The sequence below is a fragment of the Archocentrus centrarchus genome, chromosome 24, assembly GCF_007364275.1.
Source record: "Archocentrus centrarchus isolate MPI-CPG fArcCen1 chromosome 24, fArcCen1, whole genome shotgun sequence".
In the NCBI taxonomy this organism is placed as follows: Eukaryota; Metazoa; Chordata; class Actinopteri; order Cichliformes; family Cichlidae; genus Archocentrus; species Archocentrus centrarchus.
The window spans coordinates 19,561,577-19,582,328 of record NC_044369.1 but is presented as its reverse complement, the minus strand read 5'-3'; the positions used below and the strand labels follow the sequence as shown (position 1 = coordinate 19,582,328).

The 20,752-nt window shown below is 42.1% G+C and overlaps 1 protein-coding gene across 1 annotated transcript; it reads left to right on the top strand.

Annotated features, from left to right (window-relative positions):
• Positions 1–1,922: 1,922 nt before the first annotated feature.
• On the top strand, positions 1,923–20,317 carry LOC115774642 (R-spondin-3-like). The gene is made up of 7 exons (XM_030721998.1): positions 1,923–1,970; positions 2,259–2,346; positions 2,698–2,889; positions 19,394–19,534; positions 19,621–19,767; positions 19,885–20,074; positions 20,180–20,317. Exons 1-7 carry the CDS (start codon positions 1,923–1,925, stop codon positions 20,268–20,270), a joined length of 897 nt encoding a protein of 298 aa, XP_030577858.1. The 3' UTR covers positions 20,271–20,317.
• The last annotated feature ends 435 nt before the right edge of the window (positions 20,318–20,752 follow it).

Below are 20,752 nucleotides of genomic sequence, written 5' to 3'. Positions count from 1 at the left end.
CAAAACAGCAGATAATACACACGGAGATGCCAAACAACAAATCTTGAGGACAGAAACTTTCATCACCTTCCAGCATTTTGTGGGAATCGCAGCTCCTTTCTAGCGAATCCAGTTTTCTAGTTTTTTTTCCCTCACTGGGAGGTAGTCCAATAATCCCCTTACTTTTTTCATGGACTGTCCTAATGGGAAACATGCAGTTTCCAATCAGGGTTTAAATCGAACTAAATGTAAAAGGTGCTGACACATGGGAATTCTGCTGTGGAAGCTTTTTTTCTGTGTTAGGTTTTGATTTGAAATTTAATTAATGTGATATTTTTACCACTTTAGTTCTATATCTTTTAAAGGATTATCAAAAATGTACACACCTTTGGATTCCCTTTCACACAGTTGTTGCAGATTTGTCAGCTGCACATCGATGATGCGGGGCAGCATGGTGGTTAGCACTGCGACCTCACAACAGGAAGCTCCAGGGTTTGAATCTGTGTGGAGTTTGCATGGTCTCCCTGTGTCTGCGTGGCTTCCTCCCACAGTTCAAAGGTTAATTGGGGATTCTATATTGGCCAAAGGTGTGAATGTGTGAGTGTGAATGGTTGTCTGGCCCTGCGACAGACTGGCAACCTGCCCAGGGTGTACCCCACCTTTTGCCCTATTGGCAGCCGATAGGCTCCAGCAGCCCCCCCACCCCCACCTCCTGATGATGCAAATCTCTTGTTCCTCCACATCCCAAAGGTGCTCTATTGACTTGAGATCTGGTGACTGTAGAGGTCATTTGAGTACGGTGAACTTTGTCAGTTTGAGATGATGTGAGCTTTGTGACATGGTGTCTTATCCTGCTGGAAGCCATCAGAAGTTGGGCACACTGATCATAAAGGGACGGACATGTCAGGAACAATACTCAAGTAGGTTGTGGTGTTTAAACAATACTCGGTACTAAGTTTGCCAAAAAAAAATATCCCCCACACCATTACACCAGCAGGAGCCTGAACCGTTGATACATGGATCCATGCTTTCATAGTGTTTATACCAAATTCTGAGCCTACCATCCAAATGTTGCAGTAAAAACAGACTCATCAGACAGGAAACATTTTTCCAGTCTTCTATTTTGGTGAGCCCATGTGAAATGTAGCCTCAGTTTCCTGTTCTTAGCTGACAGGAGTGCCACCTGGTGTGGCTGCTGTAGCCCATCTGCTTCAAGGTTCAACGTGCTGCGCATTCAGAGATGCCATTCTCTTATTTTCTCTGTTTCAAACCATTCTCTGTAAACCATACAGATGGTTTTGTGGGGAAATCCCAGCAGTTTCTGAAATATTCAGACCAGCCCGTCTGGCACCAACAATCATGCCACATTCAAAGTCACTTAAATCGTCTTTCTTCCCCATTCTGATACTCGGTTTGAACTACAGCTGCTATGTGATTGGCTGACTAGATATTTGTGTTAACGAGCAGTTAAACAGGCTTACCTAAAAGTGGCTGGTGAGTATATAAAAATATCCCTCCAGAGATTTGATATTTAAAAAGATAATTTGCTTATGTTTTGTTAACTACTTTTAACTAAAAAAAACCCCAAAGCCCTCATAAAAAAGAATCCAGGACTTAAAAGTCCATTCTCAGTATGTGTGCTGGAGGTTTCAAATATATTCATGTATCACTGGCTTAAAGCTTTGATGTCATAAAAACCTGCTCACAGTCTCAAAAGCTCTCAAAACAGTCAAATCAGTGTGTCAAATTCTGCACAGCGATGATCAAATGTCCAGTGAGCAAAACACACTTCTAAATCCAGAGGGGCTCATAAGCTTTAGATAATAAATACAGAGTATGCAGAAGATGAGGATGGATATTTCCAGTAGGCTTATTTATCCTTTGGAAAGTGTTATTAATCACATTCTCCATGGTTTATAGTGAGGGACGTTGCTGATGTGATAATGGATCGGGGGGAGGGTCGAAAAGGAATGGCAGCACTGGAGAGGAGGGTGGGAATATGTGTGTGGGAAACAAAAACAAGCCCACAGGAGCTTACCCAAACTTTGCATTGCGGCTGCGACTGCGACTATCGTATGATGGCTTCACTTCTGTTTGCATTCTTTGTGACATTCAGCCAGCTTAAGTGATCTCATGGAATGTGCATGGATTCTTCAAGAAAACATCTCTGCGCTTAGGTGCCATGTTACCCAGGCTGGAGTTTCCACATGGAGCCATTTGAATGACTTGTGAATCAGTGTACATCATCAGCATGTGAAACAAGGCATCTTTGTTCACAGAAAATGCATTTACCATTATTAATTTGGATTCTGCACCTAATACACTTTTCAAAAAGTCAGGATACCACAAATGTGCTGCGACGCAGGCGTAAGTATCAGGCAGGACTTGTCATTCCTACCTCTTTAATTCTAGTCTTAGCGATGGCTCTTGTGAAATATGTTGATTTTGCCAATTTCCTTGTAGAAAAAAAAAGCAGACAGACATACATATGGAGGCAATGAGTGTGAATGATATGGTCATGGATTTCCATTGGATTTATGCATTTGCAGGCTAGAGATTTTTGAAGCTTGGCCATGTTCTCATAAAATCAAGCTGCCTATAAAATTGTGAGCTATGAATGGACTACAGCGTAGTGAGTTGAGTATTTCCTTTGCACAAAAAGAGGAAGTGAACAGAATCCGAACCACTTCAGATACAATCATTCATTTCCTGTCACAGGTAGCTCTTCGGTGAGCAGCTCGTGTCAGGCAGGTTGTGCGGCATGCTCGGCCCTGAACGGCTGTCTGTCCTGTAAACCTCGCTTCTTCTTCCACCTGGAGCTGAACGGGATGCGGCAGAGGGGGGCCTGCCTGTCCTCGTGTCCCCGAGGTCACTACGGCACGCGCTCACCACACATCAGCACCTGCAACAGTATGTACCAGTGAACATGTGACTATTTCAAACAGCTTGAATTGTATTTTAAATATTATAGAATCAACAAATGGAAGTACAAGGACCCTCTGTTGTCCCATGCAGGTGTATCCCATAAAGAAAAGTTATCTGGTAACAGATCATTGTATATACATTGATGTGCACCTCTGAGCACTTCTGTCAGACTGCCCCAAGGCAGCTGTGGCTACATTAGTAGCTTACCACCACCAAGTATGATTGAGGTGCGAATGAATAGTGCATGGAATTGTAAAGCGTCTTTGAGTGCCTTGAAAAGCACTATATAAGTCTAAGGCATTAATAATATTATCAAGATAATTCAGCTATTCAAGTTTCATTTTCTGCTTGGAATAATAATACAACTTCAATACAATGAAATATTGACTCTATAGCAGAAATTTCAAATCACATCAATTTTATTATTTATCACCAAATTATAACAATAGCCATATCAAGGCACTTCATAATGTAAGGTAAAGGCCCTACAATAGAGAAGCCCAGCAATCCTACTAATTTTGGGTGTTGATCTTGGCACTGGGCATTAGAGGAGAGGAAAAACCTCAGGGAGAGCAGCCATCTGTCATTACTAGCCAGGGTGAGAGGTCACCCAGCAGTCTGGGTCTGTAACACAAAACTAACGGATGTATCAACCTTAAAAAGAACTAATCTTGGTGCCTGGGTGGCTTAGTGGTGAAGCCGGCGACCACATACACACGTTGCGGTGCGGGCAGCGCGGGTTCGCGTCCCGGCCTGTCGCCAATTTGCCCGCATGTCTTCCCCTCTATCTTTCCCCCCATTTCCTGTCACTCTCCACTGTAGACAAAAGCCGCTGTGGCCAAAAATGCAAAAAAAACAAATCTTAAAAGATGGAGGCTGCCTCCACCTTTAAACTTAATCATAAAAAATGGAGGCTGCCTCCCAAACCCTAAACTGGGAGCTGGAGAGAAGCCTGATGGCTGAAGGTTCTCAAAACTCTTGCATGTGTTCTGTTGGGAAAATATAACACCACGAGCTCTTGAATGATGAAGCCGTTACATGGAGATAATGAAGTGATGCTAATATGGGAGGGATGTAATCTTTTAAGAGAGCTATTGCAACATCCTGTTAATGAGAAATGATGTAATGACTAGACTGTGCAATTTCTGGAGAAAATGCAATGGGATTGTTGCTACTGTCAAACACTGTTGCATTTCCCAGTACACATTGGGGTGTAGCCCTTTAACATTAGAACTCCCAGAATTTTAGAACTTCTCGAACTCCCATAGGAGTTCATTCTGACCACATACATTATTTGCTTAAATTTATTAAAAAAATCATATAATTTCTAATCCATAAAAACATTGAAGAATACATGGATCTGTAATGTTACCAGTCAACTAAAGATGCTTGTGGCAAGGAACATCAGCAGCAGGAATTTATGTCTGTGTAGATTCTCAGTCATCCAGGTCATAGTTTTCTCAACAGCTTGAAAAAAGGTGAGTGGACTTCTTTAAATTTTTTTGAAGTCGGTTCCTCTCTTATCCAAGAAGGTTCTTCAGTCTTCTCCACCTTTTTGTGGAGAAGCCCAGGCATTTAAACCCTAGTGGGAGTTGTCCCCTTTGGAGGTGGTCACTGACCCATTATTATTCATTATGATTCATTCATTCATTCTTGCATATAAGCTAAGGAGTAAAAAAGGTGTGGGTCATTACCACCAGGGTTTTCAGGTGGATCTCTGATAAACCTGCTATATGAGAGATAATTTTAGTTAGTGTCTGACTTTCTTTCCTGTGCATCCTCACTGATTTGATGAAGGACAAGTTGGGATAACCACGTCTTTTGAGGATGTCACTGTTCATATTTTGGACCGAGAACAAAGATTGTTTGAAAGAGGAGTAAAAGAGGCCATCTATGTCCACTGTGAATGACCATCATTGAACAGAGGTGGTGCCTTATGACACCAGCTGTCAGCTTCCTACAATACAGCCTAGAGATCCCTTCCAGGTGCCTCAAACCCCACTCACATCAGGTGACGTATTGAGGCCACCTGAAGTGACAAGGTCTCACAGGTCTCCTTTTGTGGTCGTGACCTACAGGTAATTTTCACACCTTGGCTCATGTGATGATGAATAACAATGGGTCAACAACCACCTTCAAAGGGGACAACCCCTACTAGGGTTTAAATAAGGCCCCGTTTACACGACATTTCCAGTGGAAACGGTGTCGTTTTGCCGTTGTTGTTTCCGAAAAGTGACGCATTTACATGGAGACATTTCAGAAACAATCTCTGTTTACATGGAAATGCGAAAACGCTGCAATTCCTATTGCCAGGCCACAAGTTGGCAGTGTGGCTATAGGAGCTGCAACCATAGTGCATGTGTGCGCGTGCCCCCGTTTCCAGAAAGCATTGTTTTTGTCCGTTTACACAGAAACGAAGGCCGGAGGGTTTCAGAAATGCTCCAGCCCATTTCCAAAAAGTATCATTTTCACTCCGTTCACGTGTAAATGGGAGGCTGAAACGCATGAAAACTTAGCTGTTTTCATTTTGAAATGGAGCCTAAAAGTACAGCCAATTTTTTTCAAGTTCATGAAAACACCAGGAATGACATTTTGCCCATCAACAGTGGGCACCAGGTGGTAACTATCAGGGATCAAAAAGCTTCCAATTTCACCAAATTACGCTGAATATACATATGGTCAATATGACTGCTATGACCATGGCCACAACCATCTTTAGTTGACTGGTAACATTACAGATCCATGTATTCTTTGATCTTTTATACATATATTTGTTTATTATAAATTTATGTAAATAATGTATTGTGGTCAAAATGACCACCTATGGGAATTCTAGGTAGAAACACTTCTAATAAAATGACAATGTTAGAATACAATATACACATTTTTAGGAAAAGTTAGGGTCCTACAGTTACATGGGATTTATAGCAACAAAGATATCAAAATGCAAAATTTAAAAAAGGTCAAACTGACCACCTCGGGAGTTCTAGTGTTAAGACCTATAGTAGAACAAGTCCATCAGACCATATCTTTACATTTATACATGCTGCACTAACCCACAAAGAAATTGAAAACCATTTTCTGTATCTACATATTATGCTAGATCAGGGGTGCCCACACTTTTTCAGCTTGCGAGCTACTTAAAAGATGACCAAGCCAAAAGGATCTACCCAAAATAAAAATGCAAAACGCATATTTATTTTATATTATTTAAATAACTATTATTGCATATTTTGTGCTTTTAGGATAAAGTATATTTTAATTGAATTAAAATTTTATCTATAACACATAGTTTGTATTAGTTTGTCTTGAAGATAATATTTCTGGTGTTTTTTTAAATCTCGCAACAACGAATCAGCTGCTTCAACAAATGCCTCTATGGTCATTTCTCCATCTTGGAAGGACTTCTTATGCCTAACAATTAAGTGGCTCACCCGGAATGATGCTTTGGTGGCTGCCTTCGCTTTTGTGGTCAGTTGTGAGAAAAACGAATGCTGTCCAGACAACTGGGATTTTAGTTCCTTCACCTTTCTCAGCTCGCTTTTCAGAGGAAAGTCAATGTCATAGTTTTTGTGGACAGTCCGAAAATGCCGCTCTACGTTTCCCTTCTTTGGAATAGCAATGGCGCTCTGACAGATGAGGCAAATGCACTTCAAATATGACATCGTGAGAAAAAAAAAAAATCCTCCTCCCATTCCGTATGGAAGTGGTAAGTTTTGGGTTTCTTATTTGGACCGGCTACGGAACTCATTTTTATAGCCTTTCCTTTCTTCAGTTTTGTTTAAAACAAACTGGAGACTAGCTTTGCGACACGGAAGCTTGTTAAAGTGGTTAAAGCAAATCTAGCGTGGTTAAATGCACATGCGTAGGGTGCCGTGCAATCTACATTTTTTCCCCAATTTCACTGGGAGTTCCATGCAATCTACCTGCACTCCTCTTGCGATCGACCAGTAGATCGCGATCGACGTATTGGGCACCCCTGCTGTATGCTGTAGTGTCACACTATAAATAAAATAATGTAAAAAAATAAGAGGCTGTACATTAAAGGAAAACTTAAAACATAAGGAAAAAATACAATAATAGGATGTGCAACTGGGTAGTATAATTTTGGGGAAAAAAAGAGCAAATTTACAGAATAAAATAATGTACAGACTGATGTAGTGACAACCGACAACAGCACAAATTGAACCTGAGCTCATGTTCCAACTAATAAAGCCGCCCATTACAGCACAAAGTAATCAAATTTTGTCATTAACTCTGGCATTAACTTTGGGTAACCGGAAGTATAAAACCGTACAGCGGAAGTAGCAGTCTGTCATGGCAGCCTGCGTACACTCTTACAGAAACCTGTGGATTACCGCCATAACCATAGCCTTCTTTTTTTTTTTTTTTTTTTTTTTATTTAGAACAAGGATTTACAGACAAATCAAGGTAACAATATCGAAAATAAAGTATCAACTAGATCTCACAGGCTGAATGGTACATATGCAGATTATTAGAGACAGTAACAGGAAGGAAAAAAATTAATAATAATAAAAAAAAGGGGGGGGGGGCATTTAAATAAGGAACAAACATCGAGGTTTACAACAAATCAAAATTGCTTGTGGGGGACCAAGTCAAAAACCAAGAGGAGTCACAGGAAATACTAAAAAAAAAAAATTGGGTTTTTTATTTTAACCCAAAAGATCAAAATTACAAAACGCTGAGCTCATAAAAGAGGTCAAAGAAACAAAACTGAACTCAGGCAAAAATGTGCACAACAAACAAACTCACTGCACAAACAAAACATAACTGACCCACCTAAGAAATGACACACAAGGGTATATATACTGGCTGATCAGACCATTGACACACAATAGGGGTAACTAAACAGAATACACCAATCACAAACACCACAATACAGGTAAGTTTGTTAATAAACTAAACACCAAAAAAAAAAACCCCACTAAAAGCAAAATCTTAAAGCTCCCATATACAAATAATTAACTTAAACGGAAAGCTTTATTTAACTAAAGAAACAAAGCCCCTCCCCTCTACCAGAGCTGGTGGTGCAGCCCAATTTATCCAGTGTGCAGGTGTGGTCAGCCCTGGCCAAAAGCTTGTCAGGCAACTCCCCAGGATTACAGCAGGTAAGTACCGGTAAAGAAACAAACTAATTATGAGCATCATTTTGTATTTGTATGAATAATGCATAAGGGAGTTACCGACTTTGCTGGAGTGTGGCCATAGATTTGGCCATCACACACCCCCCCACTTCTTTGTCTTCACCCTGGCAGCGAGAGAGATAATCAGCAGTGATGCTGTCCTTGCCAGGGATATAATGAACCTTAAACCGGTACGGCTGCATTGCAAGATACCACCTGGTGATTCTCCCATTAGTGTCCTTCATTCTGTCTAGCCACTGCAGGGCTCTGTGATCAGTTTGAAGGATGAATTCTCTTCCAAGCAAATAATACTTGAATGAGTCAAGGGCCCATTTAATGGCCAAGGCTTCCTTCTCCACAGTTGCATACCGCCTCTCCCTTGGTAACAACTTACGGCTGATGTAGGCGACTGGATGCTGGTCCTCCGGTGGTCCCTGCAGAAGCACAACGCCCAGACCCCTTTCCGAAGCATCAGTTTGCAATAGGAAATCCTTTGCAAAATCTGTTGAGTGTAAAACTGGAACCTGCTCAAGGACTGGCTGACATCCTTAAAAGCTGCAATGGCATCTGCTGTCCATCGAATCTTGTTGGAACACTTTGAGCCTGTCATATCTGTTAGAGATGCTGCTCTAGCTGAGAAGTTGGGAATGAATCTATGGTAGAATGCAGCCAAGCCTAGAAAAGATCGCAGCTGTTTCCTGGTTTGTGGGAGAGGACATGTTATTGCATCAATTTTATCAACTTGTGGTTTAATCATGCCACCTCCAACAGTAAAGCCAAGGTACTGTATTTCTGTCCTAGCAAGAGCACACTTTGCTGGATTGATGTAAGGCCCGCAGAACGCAGCCGATCCAGAACCTCCCTCAGATGGTCCACGTGCACATCCCAAGTCTCACTGAAAATGACAACATCATCAAGGTATGCACAGGTAAATGCGGAGAGCCCATCTAGTACCTGATCCATTAGTCTTTGAAACGTCGCTGGAGCCCTATGCAGACCAAACGGCAGGACGACGCGGCCTCTGAGAACGACGCGGCCTCTGTATGGAAAAGTTTTAGGCAGATTACCAACTACAAGCCTAAAACCCCCCACTCCACAGACGACCTACAAACTGCAAATAGACTGAACGAGTTCTATTGTCGTTTTGATGGTCAGTTCAGCAGCCTTCACACCTCCACCAGTCCCAACTACAATACAGCCAACACAAATATTCACCCCCCAACCTCCCCCACTCCCCACACCTCAGAGAAGCCCACATCATCAAGGACTCCCACCCCAGAGTCCCCCTCCTCCCCCACCCCCACAGTCTTTTGTATTCAGGAGGACCAGGTGCTAAAGCAGTTCAGGAGTGTCAAAGCTCGCAAAGCTCCAGGTCCAGATGGTGTCTCACCTGCCACACTGAGACACTGTGCTAACGAGCTTGCCCCATTGTTCACGAACATCTTCAAAACTCCTCACTGGAGGCTTGCCACGTGCCTGTCTGCTTTAAAACCGCTACCATTGTTCCTGTCCCCAAGAAGCCAAGGATCACTGGACTAAATGACTACAGACCTGTGGCACTGACTTCTGTGGTCATGAAGTCATTTGAGCGTCTGGTGCTGTCCCACCTCAAGTCCCTCACAGCCCCCCTTCTGGACCCCCTGCAGTTTGCCTACAGAGCCAACAGGTCTGTGGACGACGCCATCAACCTGACTCTGCACTTCATCCTACAGCATCTGGACTCCCAGGGAACCTACGCCAGGATCCTGTTTGTGGACTTCAGCTCTGCCTTCAACACCATCATCCCTGATCTCCTCCAAGACAAGCTGTCCCAGATGAACGTGCCAGATCCCATCTGCAGGTGGATCATTGACTTCCTGATGAACAGGAAGCAGCACGTGATGCTGGGGAAGAATGTCTCGGACTCCCGGACCATCAGCACTGGCACTCCTCAGGGCTGTGTCCTCTCTCCTCTGCTCTTCTCCCTGTATACCAACTGCTGCACCTCTGACCACCAGTCTGTCAAGCTTATTAAGTTTGCAGACGACATGACTCTCATCGGACTCATCTCAGACGGGGACGAGTCGGCCTACAGGATGGAGGTCAAACGTCTGGTGTCCTGGTGCAGCCACAATAACCTGGTACTGAACGCCCAGAAGACAGTGGAGATTATAGTGGACTTTAGGAAGCACACAGCCCCTCTACCCTCCATCATCCTGACTGACACCCCCATCACCACAGTGGACTCTTTTCGCTTCCTGGGAACTACCATCACCCAGGACCTCAAGTGGGAGCCCACCATCACCTCTGTCGTCAAAAAGGCCCAGCAGAGGATGTACTTCCTGCGGCAGTTGAAGAAATTCAACTTGCCAGCAAGGACCATGGTGCAGTTCTATACTGCCATCATTGAGTCCATCCTCACCTCCTCCATCACTGTGTGGTACGCTGGAGCCACCACTAGGGACAAACAGACTACAGCGCGTTGTGCACTCTGCTGAGAAGGTGATTGGCTGTAACCTCCCATCTCTCCAGGACCTGTACACCTCCAGGACACTGGGGCGCAGGTCGGATCACAGCCGACCACTCTCACCCTGGGCACAGCCTTTTTGACCCTCTCCCCTCAGGCAGGAGGCTACGGTCCATACGGACCAGAACCTCCCGCCATAAGAACAGTTTCTTCCCCTCTGCTGTTGGACTCATGAACAATAACCCTAAGACTGTTACCACCACCCTCCACAAACGCTGATGACCCTATGTCTATGCACCTGTCTGATTGCACTGATGTACATATTAGTGGAATATAGTTTACATTCTTTTATCTTTTAATTAGTCTCTGCACTGTATATTTTGTAATATTGTGTTATAGTTATAGCTCTAATATCTCTGTATATTTGCAATTTGTATACTTGTATATTGTCTTATAGTTTTTATACTTATTTGTTTTTTCTGTAAGCACGAAGTACCGCAGCAATTTCCTAATGCTGTGAACCTGTTCACCCATATGGCAATAAAAACCTTCTGATTCTGATTCTGACAGTGAACTCGAACAATCCCCAAGGGGTACGAAACGCTGTCAACTCTTGGGCCTGTTTAGTGAGGGCCACCTGCCAGTAGCCTTTTGACAAATCAAGAGTTGTTAAGTATCTGGCTTTCCCCAGGTTCTCAATGAGATCTATACGAGGCATTGGGTAAGAGTCAAATTTTGAAATGGCGTTGAGGTACCTGAAGTCAATGCAAAATCGTATTGTCTCATCCTTTTTTGGAACCAACACAACAGGGTTGCACCACTCACTTGTTGAAGGTTGGATGCTTCCTAGGGACAGCATAAGGTCCATCTCCTTCTTCAGCTCCACCCGGAAGCGTTCTGGTATCCTGTAACTCATGCGCTTTGCAACAGCATCAGGTTTTAGAATAATATTATGCTCCACCAAGGTGGTGCGACCTGGACACTCTTGAAATATGCTTGAAGTGATCAGAGGCGTTACCTGAGACTGTTGCTCACTAGTGAGATGGCTTAGGTCCAGGACCGAAGATGTTACTGAAGGCAAGTAATCATTAACTTCCACCTCCTCATCCACGCTGTGAATAAACAATGCCTCTGTTTCATTCTCAGTACGTGGTACCCACTCCTTGAGAAGGTTGACGTGAAGCACTCGACTCCCTCGCTGGAGACCTGGTGTGGAGACTTGGTAGGTAGTCGGTCCAAGCTTCCTCAGAACTTGGAAAGGTCCCTGCCACTTTGCAAGCAACTTGCTGTCAGAAGTTGGCAACATTACCAGAACCTTCTGACCAGGGACAAAACTTCTATGGCGAGCTTTTTTATCAAACCAACCTTTTTGGCGTTGCTGCGCAGCTGCCATATGACTCTGAGCCAGTTCACTCATCTGCTGTAACTTATCCCTCATTTGAACAACGTATGAAACAATGTTAACACCTTCCTCTTTACCTTGATTTCTTTCCCATGAGTCCCTTAGCAGAGTCAGAGGACCCCTCACTTCACGGCCATAAAGGAGCTCAAATGGAGAGAATCCAGTGGAAGCCTGAGGAACTTCTCTGTAGGCAAAAAAGAGATATGGTAGCCACTGGTCCCAATCAGACCCTGTGTCATTAACAAACTTACGGAGCATTTGTTTCAAAGTTTGGTTGAAGCGCTCCGTCAGTCCATCTGTCTGGGGGTGATACGGGGTTGTCCGCATACTCCTGATGCCCAACAGTTTATAAACCTGTTTCAATAATGTTGACATAAAGTTAGTGCCTTGATCAGTCAAAATCTCCTGTAGAAATCCAACCCTTGAAAAAAAGTTGAATCAGGAGGAAGCTACAGGTTTTGCTTTGACAGATTTCAGTGGAAAGACTTCGGGATATCTTGTGACATAGTCTGTAATGACCAGCATAAAATGATTTCCAGCTTTACTTTTTTCCACAGGACCAACTATGTCCATGCCAAGATGTTGAAATGGTGTGCCAATAATTGGAAGAGGGTGGAGTGGTGCTTTAGTTGGCATTCTAATTGAAGTCTTCTGACACTGGGGGCAACTTCTGCAAAACAAGTCAACATCTGAGCGTAAACCAGGCCAGAAAAAGTGCCGCTTAATGCGAGCAGTCGTCTTATGCTTCCCAAGGTGGCCAGCCCAGGGAATAGAGTGTCCCAAAGTAAGCACTGTTTCACGAGCCACTTTAGGGACCACTAACTGCTTAGCCTGGCTATGTTGGTGATATAAAATGCCATCTTGCAGAATGTACGGCTCTTTATTTGGGTCAGATCCTGCAGCATATTCCTTCTCCCTAGCCCTCAAAAGTATGGCAGACAAAGTTGGATCATCCTGCTGCATTTGCGTAATGTTCATGGGTATTTGAAAGCCCAAAGGCATATCTGGAGTAATCTCAACTGAAGCCTTTCCAACTGAATGTTTAAATTTTTCACACCTTCTTTGACTGCGTGTCTTCCGAGACTTCCCAGGTTTTGTCTCGAGCTCAACCTCAAAGAAGGGTAAAGCACTAAGTGTTACATACTCTTCATCCTGGTTTTTAGCTTGGGCCCTTGTTATGGCAGCATTACAGCTCTGCACTCCCCTTAATAAGTCATAGATAACTGGCAGATCCTCCCCAAGAACTACAGGATAGGGTAGATTATCAGCTATCCCCACCTTTAACAGATAGGAAGACCCCTGCACCTCAATAAACAGATCAGCAGTGGGGTACGATCTTTCATCCCCATGTACACAGCGAACAGATATTGTTTCAGAAGGATATGTATAGTCCATTGGTACATATTGCCTGTGCGCTGCCAGTATCTATTAAAGCATCCATTTCTTGTTCACAGATCTTCACCGTGATGATTTTATTGGAACACTTTATCTCAGGTTTAATATCCACATTCTGGTGAGGCACAAAACACATCTGAGATAACTTGCTTTGATTCTTAGCACACATAGGCTTGGTGTGACCTTCCTGTCCACAAAGGTAACACACAGGTGGTCTTTTACCTGACCTGAAAACATTTAAAGGAGGGTTTTCCCTTGAAGGGAGCTTACCCACACCTGTTGCAGACTTCTGATGGTGCTGAGAGGGCTGTGACCGGCGTGAGTCTCTATCAGCCCTCCATGCACTATTGCTCCATGGCTGGCTCCTATTTCGGGCAGCTACAAATACATCCGCCAGTGTGGCAGCTTCTGCAGCAGACTTTGGATTATGCTCCTTGATCCAAACCTGCAGCTCAGGACACAGCATTCTCAAAAATTGTTCCAAGATAATCAGTTCACCAACTTCCTTCACAGTCTTATTTTTAGGCTGAATCCATTTCTCATACAATTCTTTTAACCTTGCATACAGTTCCTTCGGACTCATCAACATCATCAAGGCAGCGGAACCTTTGCCTGTAAGTTTCTGGATTTATATCATATTTTTGCAAAATGGCAGCTTTTACCTTCACATACTCCTGAGAATCGTCCACATCCATATTAACATATGCACTTCGAGCCTTACGAGTCAGAAGAGGAATAAGGTGTAAAATCCAGTCTGACTTGGGCCAGTGATAAACAGCTGCAATTCTCTCAAAAGTGGTCAGGAAGTGTTCGATATCATCTTCAGCAGTTAGTTTTTCCAATTTAGGATGATAAATGTGCCCAGACTGACCTGTTAAGCTGGAAACTGAGTCAGAACCCTCAGGTTGAGATGCCACTTGAATCTGTTGATCATCTGGAGTTTCAACAGGCTCTGGATCATTTGACGTAGGCTCAGGAACAGGGGTTGTCCTGGACTGCACTTCCGTCTGCAAAAGCCGAAACTGGTGTTGCAAACTCCTGAAGCGCTGCTCTTGTTGTGCTGATTCCTCTCTCTGCTTTTTATGCCGAGTTTCCTGTTGTCCCATGAAAGCCTGAAGAATTCCTGCTATATCACGCAGAGTTGGCTCCCTAGTACCTTCATCCTCAGTTTCTTCAGCCATGGCTGCAGCTCCTCCCTCCATCTCCGTCTCCGGCTGTGGCAAGGCCTCTTTAATCTCCACTCTATTTCCTTTTCTTGGGCGCCCACCATTCTGCATAGCTCAAAGAGATTGTTTGGCGGAAGAGGGGGGGAAAAAATGCTGCTCAAACTCACAGCAAAAAGAAAAATGGGAAAAAAAAAAAAAAAATCCTGTCTCCTCAACTCAAAGGATCCCACTCCTGACACCACTTGTGGGGGACCAAGTCAAAAACCAAGAGGAGTCACAGGAAATACTAAAAAAATTGGGTTTTTTATTTTAACCCAAAAGATCAAAATTACAAAACGCTGAGCTCATAAAAGAGGTCAAAGAAACAAAACTGAACTCAGGCAAAAATGTGCACAACAAACAAACTCACTGCACAAACAAAACATAACTGACCCACCTAAGAAATGACACACAAGGGTATATATACTGGCTGATCAGACCATTGACACACACAATAGGGGTAACTAAACAGAATACACCAATCACAAACACCACAATACAGGTAAGTTTGTTAATAAACTAAACACCAAAAAAAACCCCACTAAAAGCAAAATCTTAAAGCTCCCATATACAAATAATTAACTTAAACGGAAAGCTTTATTTAACTAAAGAAACAAAGCCCCTCCCCTCTACCAGAGCTGGTGGTGCAGCCCAATTTATCCAGTGTGCAGGTGTGGTCAGCCCTGGCCAAAAGCTTGTCAGGCAACTCCCCAGGATTACAGCAGGTAAGTACCGGTAAAGAAACCAACTAATTATGAGCATCAACAAAAATGAACCATGGGTTGAGAAAAATACAAGTGAACTAAATGTGCGCGTTTACAAACAGAACAAATGCATTTAAACCAACCAATTTATTACAAACTAAAATAATGGTATTTGTATGAATAATGCATAAGGGAGTTACCGACTTTGCTGGAGTGTGGCCATAGATTTGGCCATCACATTGCTAATCAAAGAATAGTCGTTGGGCAGTTTTACTTTTAACCATCTTTAGAGCCTCAAAGAAACATATTAGGAAATTCTTCAAACTATCTAAATTTGGATTGACTTTAAAGAATCTGCATTTATGAACAAAAAATTTTCCCAATAAAATTAAGTTATTAATTAAAAATTCTGTGTTGGAGTTTTGAAAATATATACCAAATTTAATTATTATTAGGCTCAGTACTGGCAGTTCAATTCCCTGAGCGTGGAGCCATTCCCACATCCTGCTCCACATCTCTTGAATGACAGCAGTGAAAGAAGAGATGATCTAGATCCTCCTCTTCATTATGGCAGAATTTACATCCAGCAGTATCAAATTTGAATTTAGACTTTAGAAAAACATTAGTTGGATAAATGTCATTTAGAATTTTAAAATGGACTTCCTTTACTTTTGGAGGTAGGGGAAAAGAGATATATTTTTTCCTAATTTTAAAAATTGTATCTATTTAAACCTCTATATAAACCTTTAAGAATATACTGCCGTTTAACTTGACCAGGGTACAATTCCTTTTGTAAAACTCTCCGAGTAAACTTGTTTGTCATTTTTTTTTAAACTTTAAAGTCTATATCTTATATATACAGTTGACTCAGAGCAGGGGAGATTTTTGAGTGACACACATCTTCTCTAACCATAGCTTTATGAGGAGTTGGGAATGCTTTTATCAACTTGTTATAAGTTTTGACATCAAAAATAAGATTGAATTTCAAACAAAATTCATTAAATGATAATATATCACCTTTGTCATCCATAAAATGTGAAATGGCCCAAATACCTTTCGAAAACAGGTTCTCTAAAAATATAGATTTTCTATTCAACAAAATATACCTGTTGTTCCATACTGGAGTATTATGTGGTGTGAAATTATGTTTGTATAAAAGTTTCCAATAAAGCAAAACCTGTTGATGAAAATCTGACAGTTTGATCGGTAACTTATTATAGTCAAAATCGCATCTCAAAAGAAAATCAATTCCACCTACAGTTTGAAAAATAAAATTAGGGATAACAAACCAGAAAGACTGAACAGTTACAAAAGGATTTCAGCCAATTAAGTTTTAGAACACCATTCATGGATACTGTAGCCTTCTTGCTGGTTTTCCCGGGCTTCTCTCACTTCCGGGTACATCACTTCCTGTTTCTTGCCATTTGCTGACAGTCTTAAAGGGACAGCAGCTATTTTAGGGTGAAAGCCCAAAACAGTCATCAAAAAACTAATTCAGTCATCTCAGACAAAATAGCCTTGAGGTATCAGCCTCTATGAACTAACAATACATATAAGAATATGAAACATGAATATAAGAATAAGAATATGAAATTAATACAAAGTCAAAAGATCAGTGCCAAGAGACTCCATTGTTTACATATTCTGCACAGAGATTAGACACCTCCTAATATGTTATTAACATGTCTGTAAGTTGGTGCCACATCAACCAACCAGTAATCTTCCCCATAAATAATTCCAAAGTATATAAAACTACTAAGAATATTTTATGAGGGGACAACAACCAGAAAAATCACCTTAAAGGTTTGGTTACTTAATTTGTGTGTCTCTTATTCTGAACTACCTAAAAGATGCAAAACAAATTTCAGTGCAAGCTGACAACATTGGATTTTTGATACAGTTTAATAAAAACGTCAAGTTGTCCCTATACCAGCTCACAAATAAAAGTGAAATGAATGTGAAAAAAAAATACAAAGTGAATCTCCCATCCAGTATCTGTAGAGTAAATGATTGTGAATGCTGATTAGATTCATTTAAAATATCCATCCATCCATCCATTCGCTTCCGCACATCCTGTTAAGGGTCGCGGGGGGGCTGGAGCCTATCCCAGCTGTCATAGGGCGAGAGGCAGGGTACACCCTGAACAGGTCGCCAGCCTGTTGCAGGGCCAACACGGAGTGACAGACAACCTTTCACACACTCATTCACACCTATGGGCAATTTAGATTAGCCAATTAACCTAACCCCAGTAAGTGCATGTCTTTGGAATGTGGGAGGAAACCGGAGTACCCGGAGGAAACCCACGCAAGCACGGGGAGAACATGCAAACTCCACACAGAGAGAGGGAGAGGCCTGGGCCAAGGTGGAATCGAACCCAGGCCTTCCAGATGGTATTCTAACTGTGAGGCAGCAGTGCTAACCACTGCACCACCGTACTGCCCACATTTAAAATATATTATTTCAAAAAAGGAATAGTTTACATTAGTTTAGAAACTCAAAGAATTAATAAAACAAGTCTAAATTATGTGGACTTATTAGACTATATGTCTTAATTATAATTTGCCGGATATATGCTTTAAGTAAAAGGGGATCAAGTTTCTAAATTGACTGAAATCTTTATAGCAAAAATGAAATACAGTGCTGTGAAAAAGTATTTGCCCCATTCCTGATTTGATTTTTTATTTTTATTTTTTTGCATATTTGTCACTGTCATGGCTGGCTGTGTGGTAGGCAGGATTGGACCCCAGGATGCAGACTCTGAGACAGAACTGAACTTAAAACGTGATTTATTAATGGAATGACATAACACACTGTACACAAATAACTGGACCAGAACTAAACAAAAACTAATGGGCAAGGTAACACACAGCAGGGATACAGTGACAGGGATACATTGACGATGACGCAACAAAGTAACCATGGTTACTGCATAAAAACCATAGTTAACCATAGTGGATTTTCATAAGGGAAACAACAGGATTCAGGTGATAGTTATTGTTGTAAGTAAGTAAAGTTTATTTATATAGCGTTTTTCACAGACAGAAAGGCGCTGTACAATAATTAAAACACAGTACCCCCCGCCCCCAGAAAACACCATGTTAAAAACATAATAACATTACCATGTTAAAAGAAAAAGAATAAAAATAAAGTCAGAAACCAGAAAGCCTGGTTAAACAGAAAAGTTTTCAACTGTTGATTAAATGATGCCAAAAAGTCAGCTAAATGGAGCTGGAGTGGTAAACAGTTCCAGAGCTTTGGTGCCACTGCCTGAAAAGCTCTGCCCCCCTGGTCCTTAGTCTTGTATGTGGGATAACTAAAAGACTTTGATTTTGTTGTGAGAGAGACTGTTGACTTCTTTTTTTTTTATGTTTTTAAATGCCTGGATCAATTTTAAATATCGGATTTATATCGGTATTGGCCCATATCCAAATGTAAAATATCGGTATCGGTATCGGACATAAAAAAGTGGTATCGTGCCATCCCTAGACTGGAACAATTGCAGGGTAGGTTCTGGACTGTAGGCTGCATGTTTTGACCCCCCAGCCTCACACAATTAAAATGGGTTATATAAATAAAACTACAATTCTCATGAAGGGAGAAGCTTTAACTTTAGAAACCAAAACCATTTCTGTACCAGACTCTAAACATGTTCATTTCTGCTGTAAAGTTGGGCATTTTTAGCACCGCTCTTTTAAAGAGGAAAAACTTCTTCCTGTTTGGCATTTCAGGTAAATGTGCTGAGTCTGCTGATCTGAATGAAATGTGAGTTTTGACTACAGACTGCATATAAGATGGAAACAGTCACTGTGATGTCACTATTGGGTTTCGGGATTCCAGATTTTGAAGCCTCAACAAAGTGGGAATAGAGCATGGCATATTGTTTGTGCTCTGGTAATCCCATGTCTGCATACAAGCAAGAATTCTTTGGTCAGAAATCACAAGGTGAAACTAAAACCTTTGGCTGAGTTAGCCTCATTGTATGATGCCTGTGTGGATCTGAATTTTGTTAGACAAGCATATGAATGCACAATAAAGTGTCAGGCTTTGGGAGCTCCATAGGTTTACAATAGCAAAAACTTGAGTAGTTCATCTGGTTCTGATCACTAATGTGGCCTGAACTGATTTGTCTGCATAAAAAACAAAAAGAAATTAAATTTTTTTGTATGTGTCCTCACGTTCCCGCTGGCCTACAGGGTGCAAGGCCGACTGTGCTTCCTGCTTCAGTGAGAACTTCTGCACACGTTGTCATCCAGGTCACTTCCTGTTCAGAGGCAAATGTGAACGCACCTGTCCACAGGAGCTCACTGCAAACACAGCACTGCGAGAATGCACAGGTGAGACAATGTGGCGTGTCACTGAAATGAGTTTGTCCTTGTCCAAAAATAGGGTTACTTTTGTGATTTGTGCCCATCTGTGTCAGAGTGCCCTCCAGGCTGCGAACTGTGTGTGAGTAGGAACATGTGCGTGAGGTGCAGAGCAGATCTCTTCTCTCTTCATGGCCGCTGCCACCTTACCTGCCCGCAGGGATTTGAGCCTGACATACAGCTGATGCAGTGCACTCCCCAAAGTTTGAAATATTCCTTTCTCATATGGCAATTCACTGTGGAAGTCTTTTATATTCCCTACATCATAATTTGATCATGACTTTTAATCAACACAGTGTCTTTTCAATGATCTCCTCTAGCTCACTGTGAGGTTGGGGAATGGACACGTTGGGGTCCATGTGTTCGGAAACAGAATGTGCGGGCATACCGGAGAGGAGAGAAGACACGCACCCGGCCAGTCCTGAGCTTTCCAAGTGTATACGGTGACCCCTGCCCACATGTGTCAGAGATCAGGAAGTGTACCATCAAAAAGAGTCTGAGTAGCAAGCGGTAATGCATTCAAAGAAGCCCCCTACAATTTGATCTTCTTCTTTCAGCTGCTCCCTTTATGGGTCTCCACAACATTCATCTGTCTCCATCTCACCCTATCCACAGCATCCTCCTCTGTCACACCAACCCTCTGCATGTCTTCCTTCACTGCATCCATGAATCTTCTCTGAGGTCTTCCTCTTTTCCTCCTGCCTGACAGCTCCATATTCAGCATCCTTTGTCCTGTAAATCCACTATGATGCTATGGCATATTCTACATTGTCCAGTAAATTAGAAACATGTAAATTTGAGTGATCTAAAGCAAAACAGATTTTCCTATACAGCCCAAACAGTTGGATGAAAAATGGATGGATGGATGAATGTGGCTATCTTTAATAAAGCTCTTGTATACATCTGTGTTTGCCTTGTCTGGACATGCTTGTATGTTATGTATTCATTTCCAAGCTTCATCTGTGGTTCAGTTTATGCCCTTAACATTTCCTGGTAGCAAGAATCCCACAAACAGGACCCTAAGGATTCTTAATTAGGCAGGTGTTTTTAATGGTAATGTTGAGGCTGATCAGTGTATATTTACAATTGATAATTTTGTCATCCTGCCTGTCCATCTGATATAAGACATTCCTGTGGAATACTTTCAATGCTTTACCCCTGATCTGTTAACACAAATAATAAAGTTCA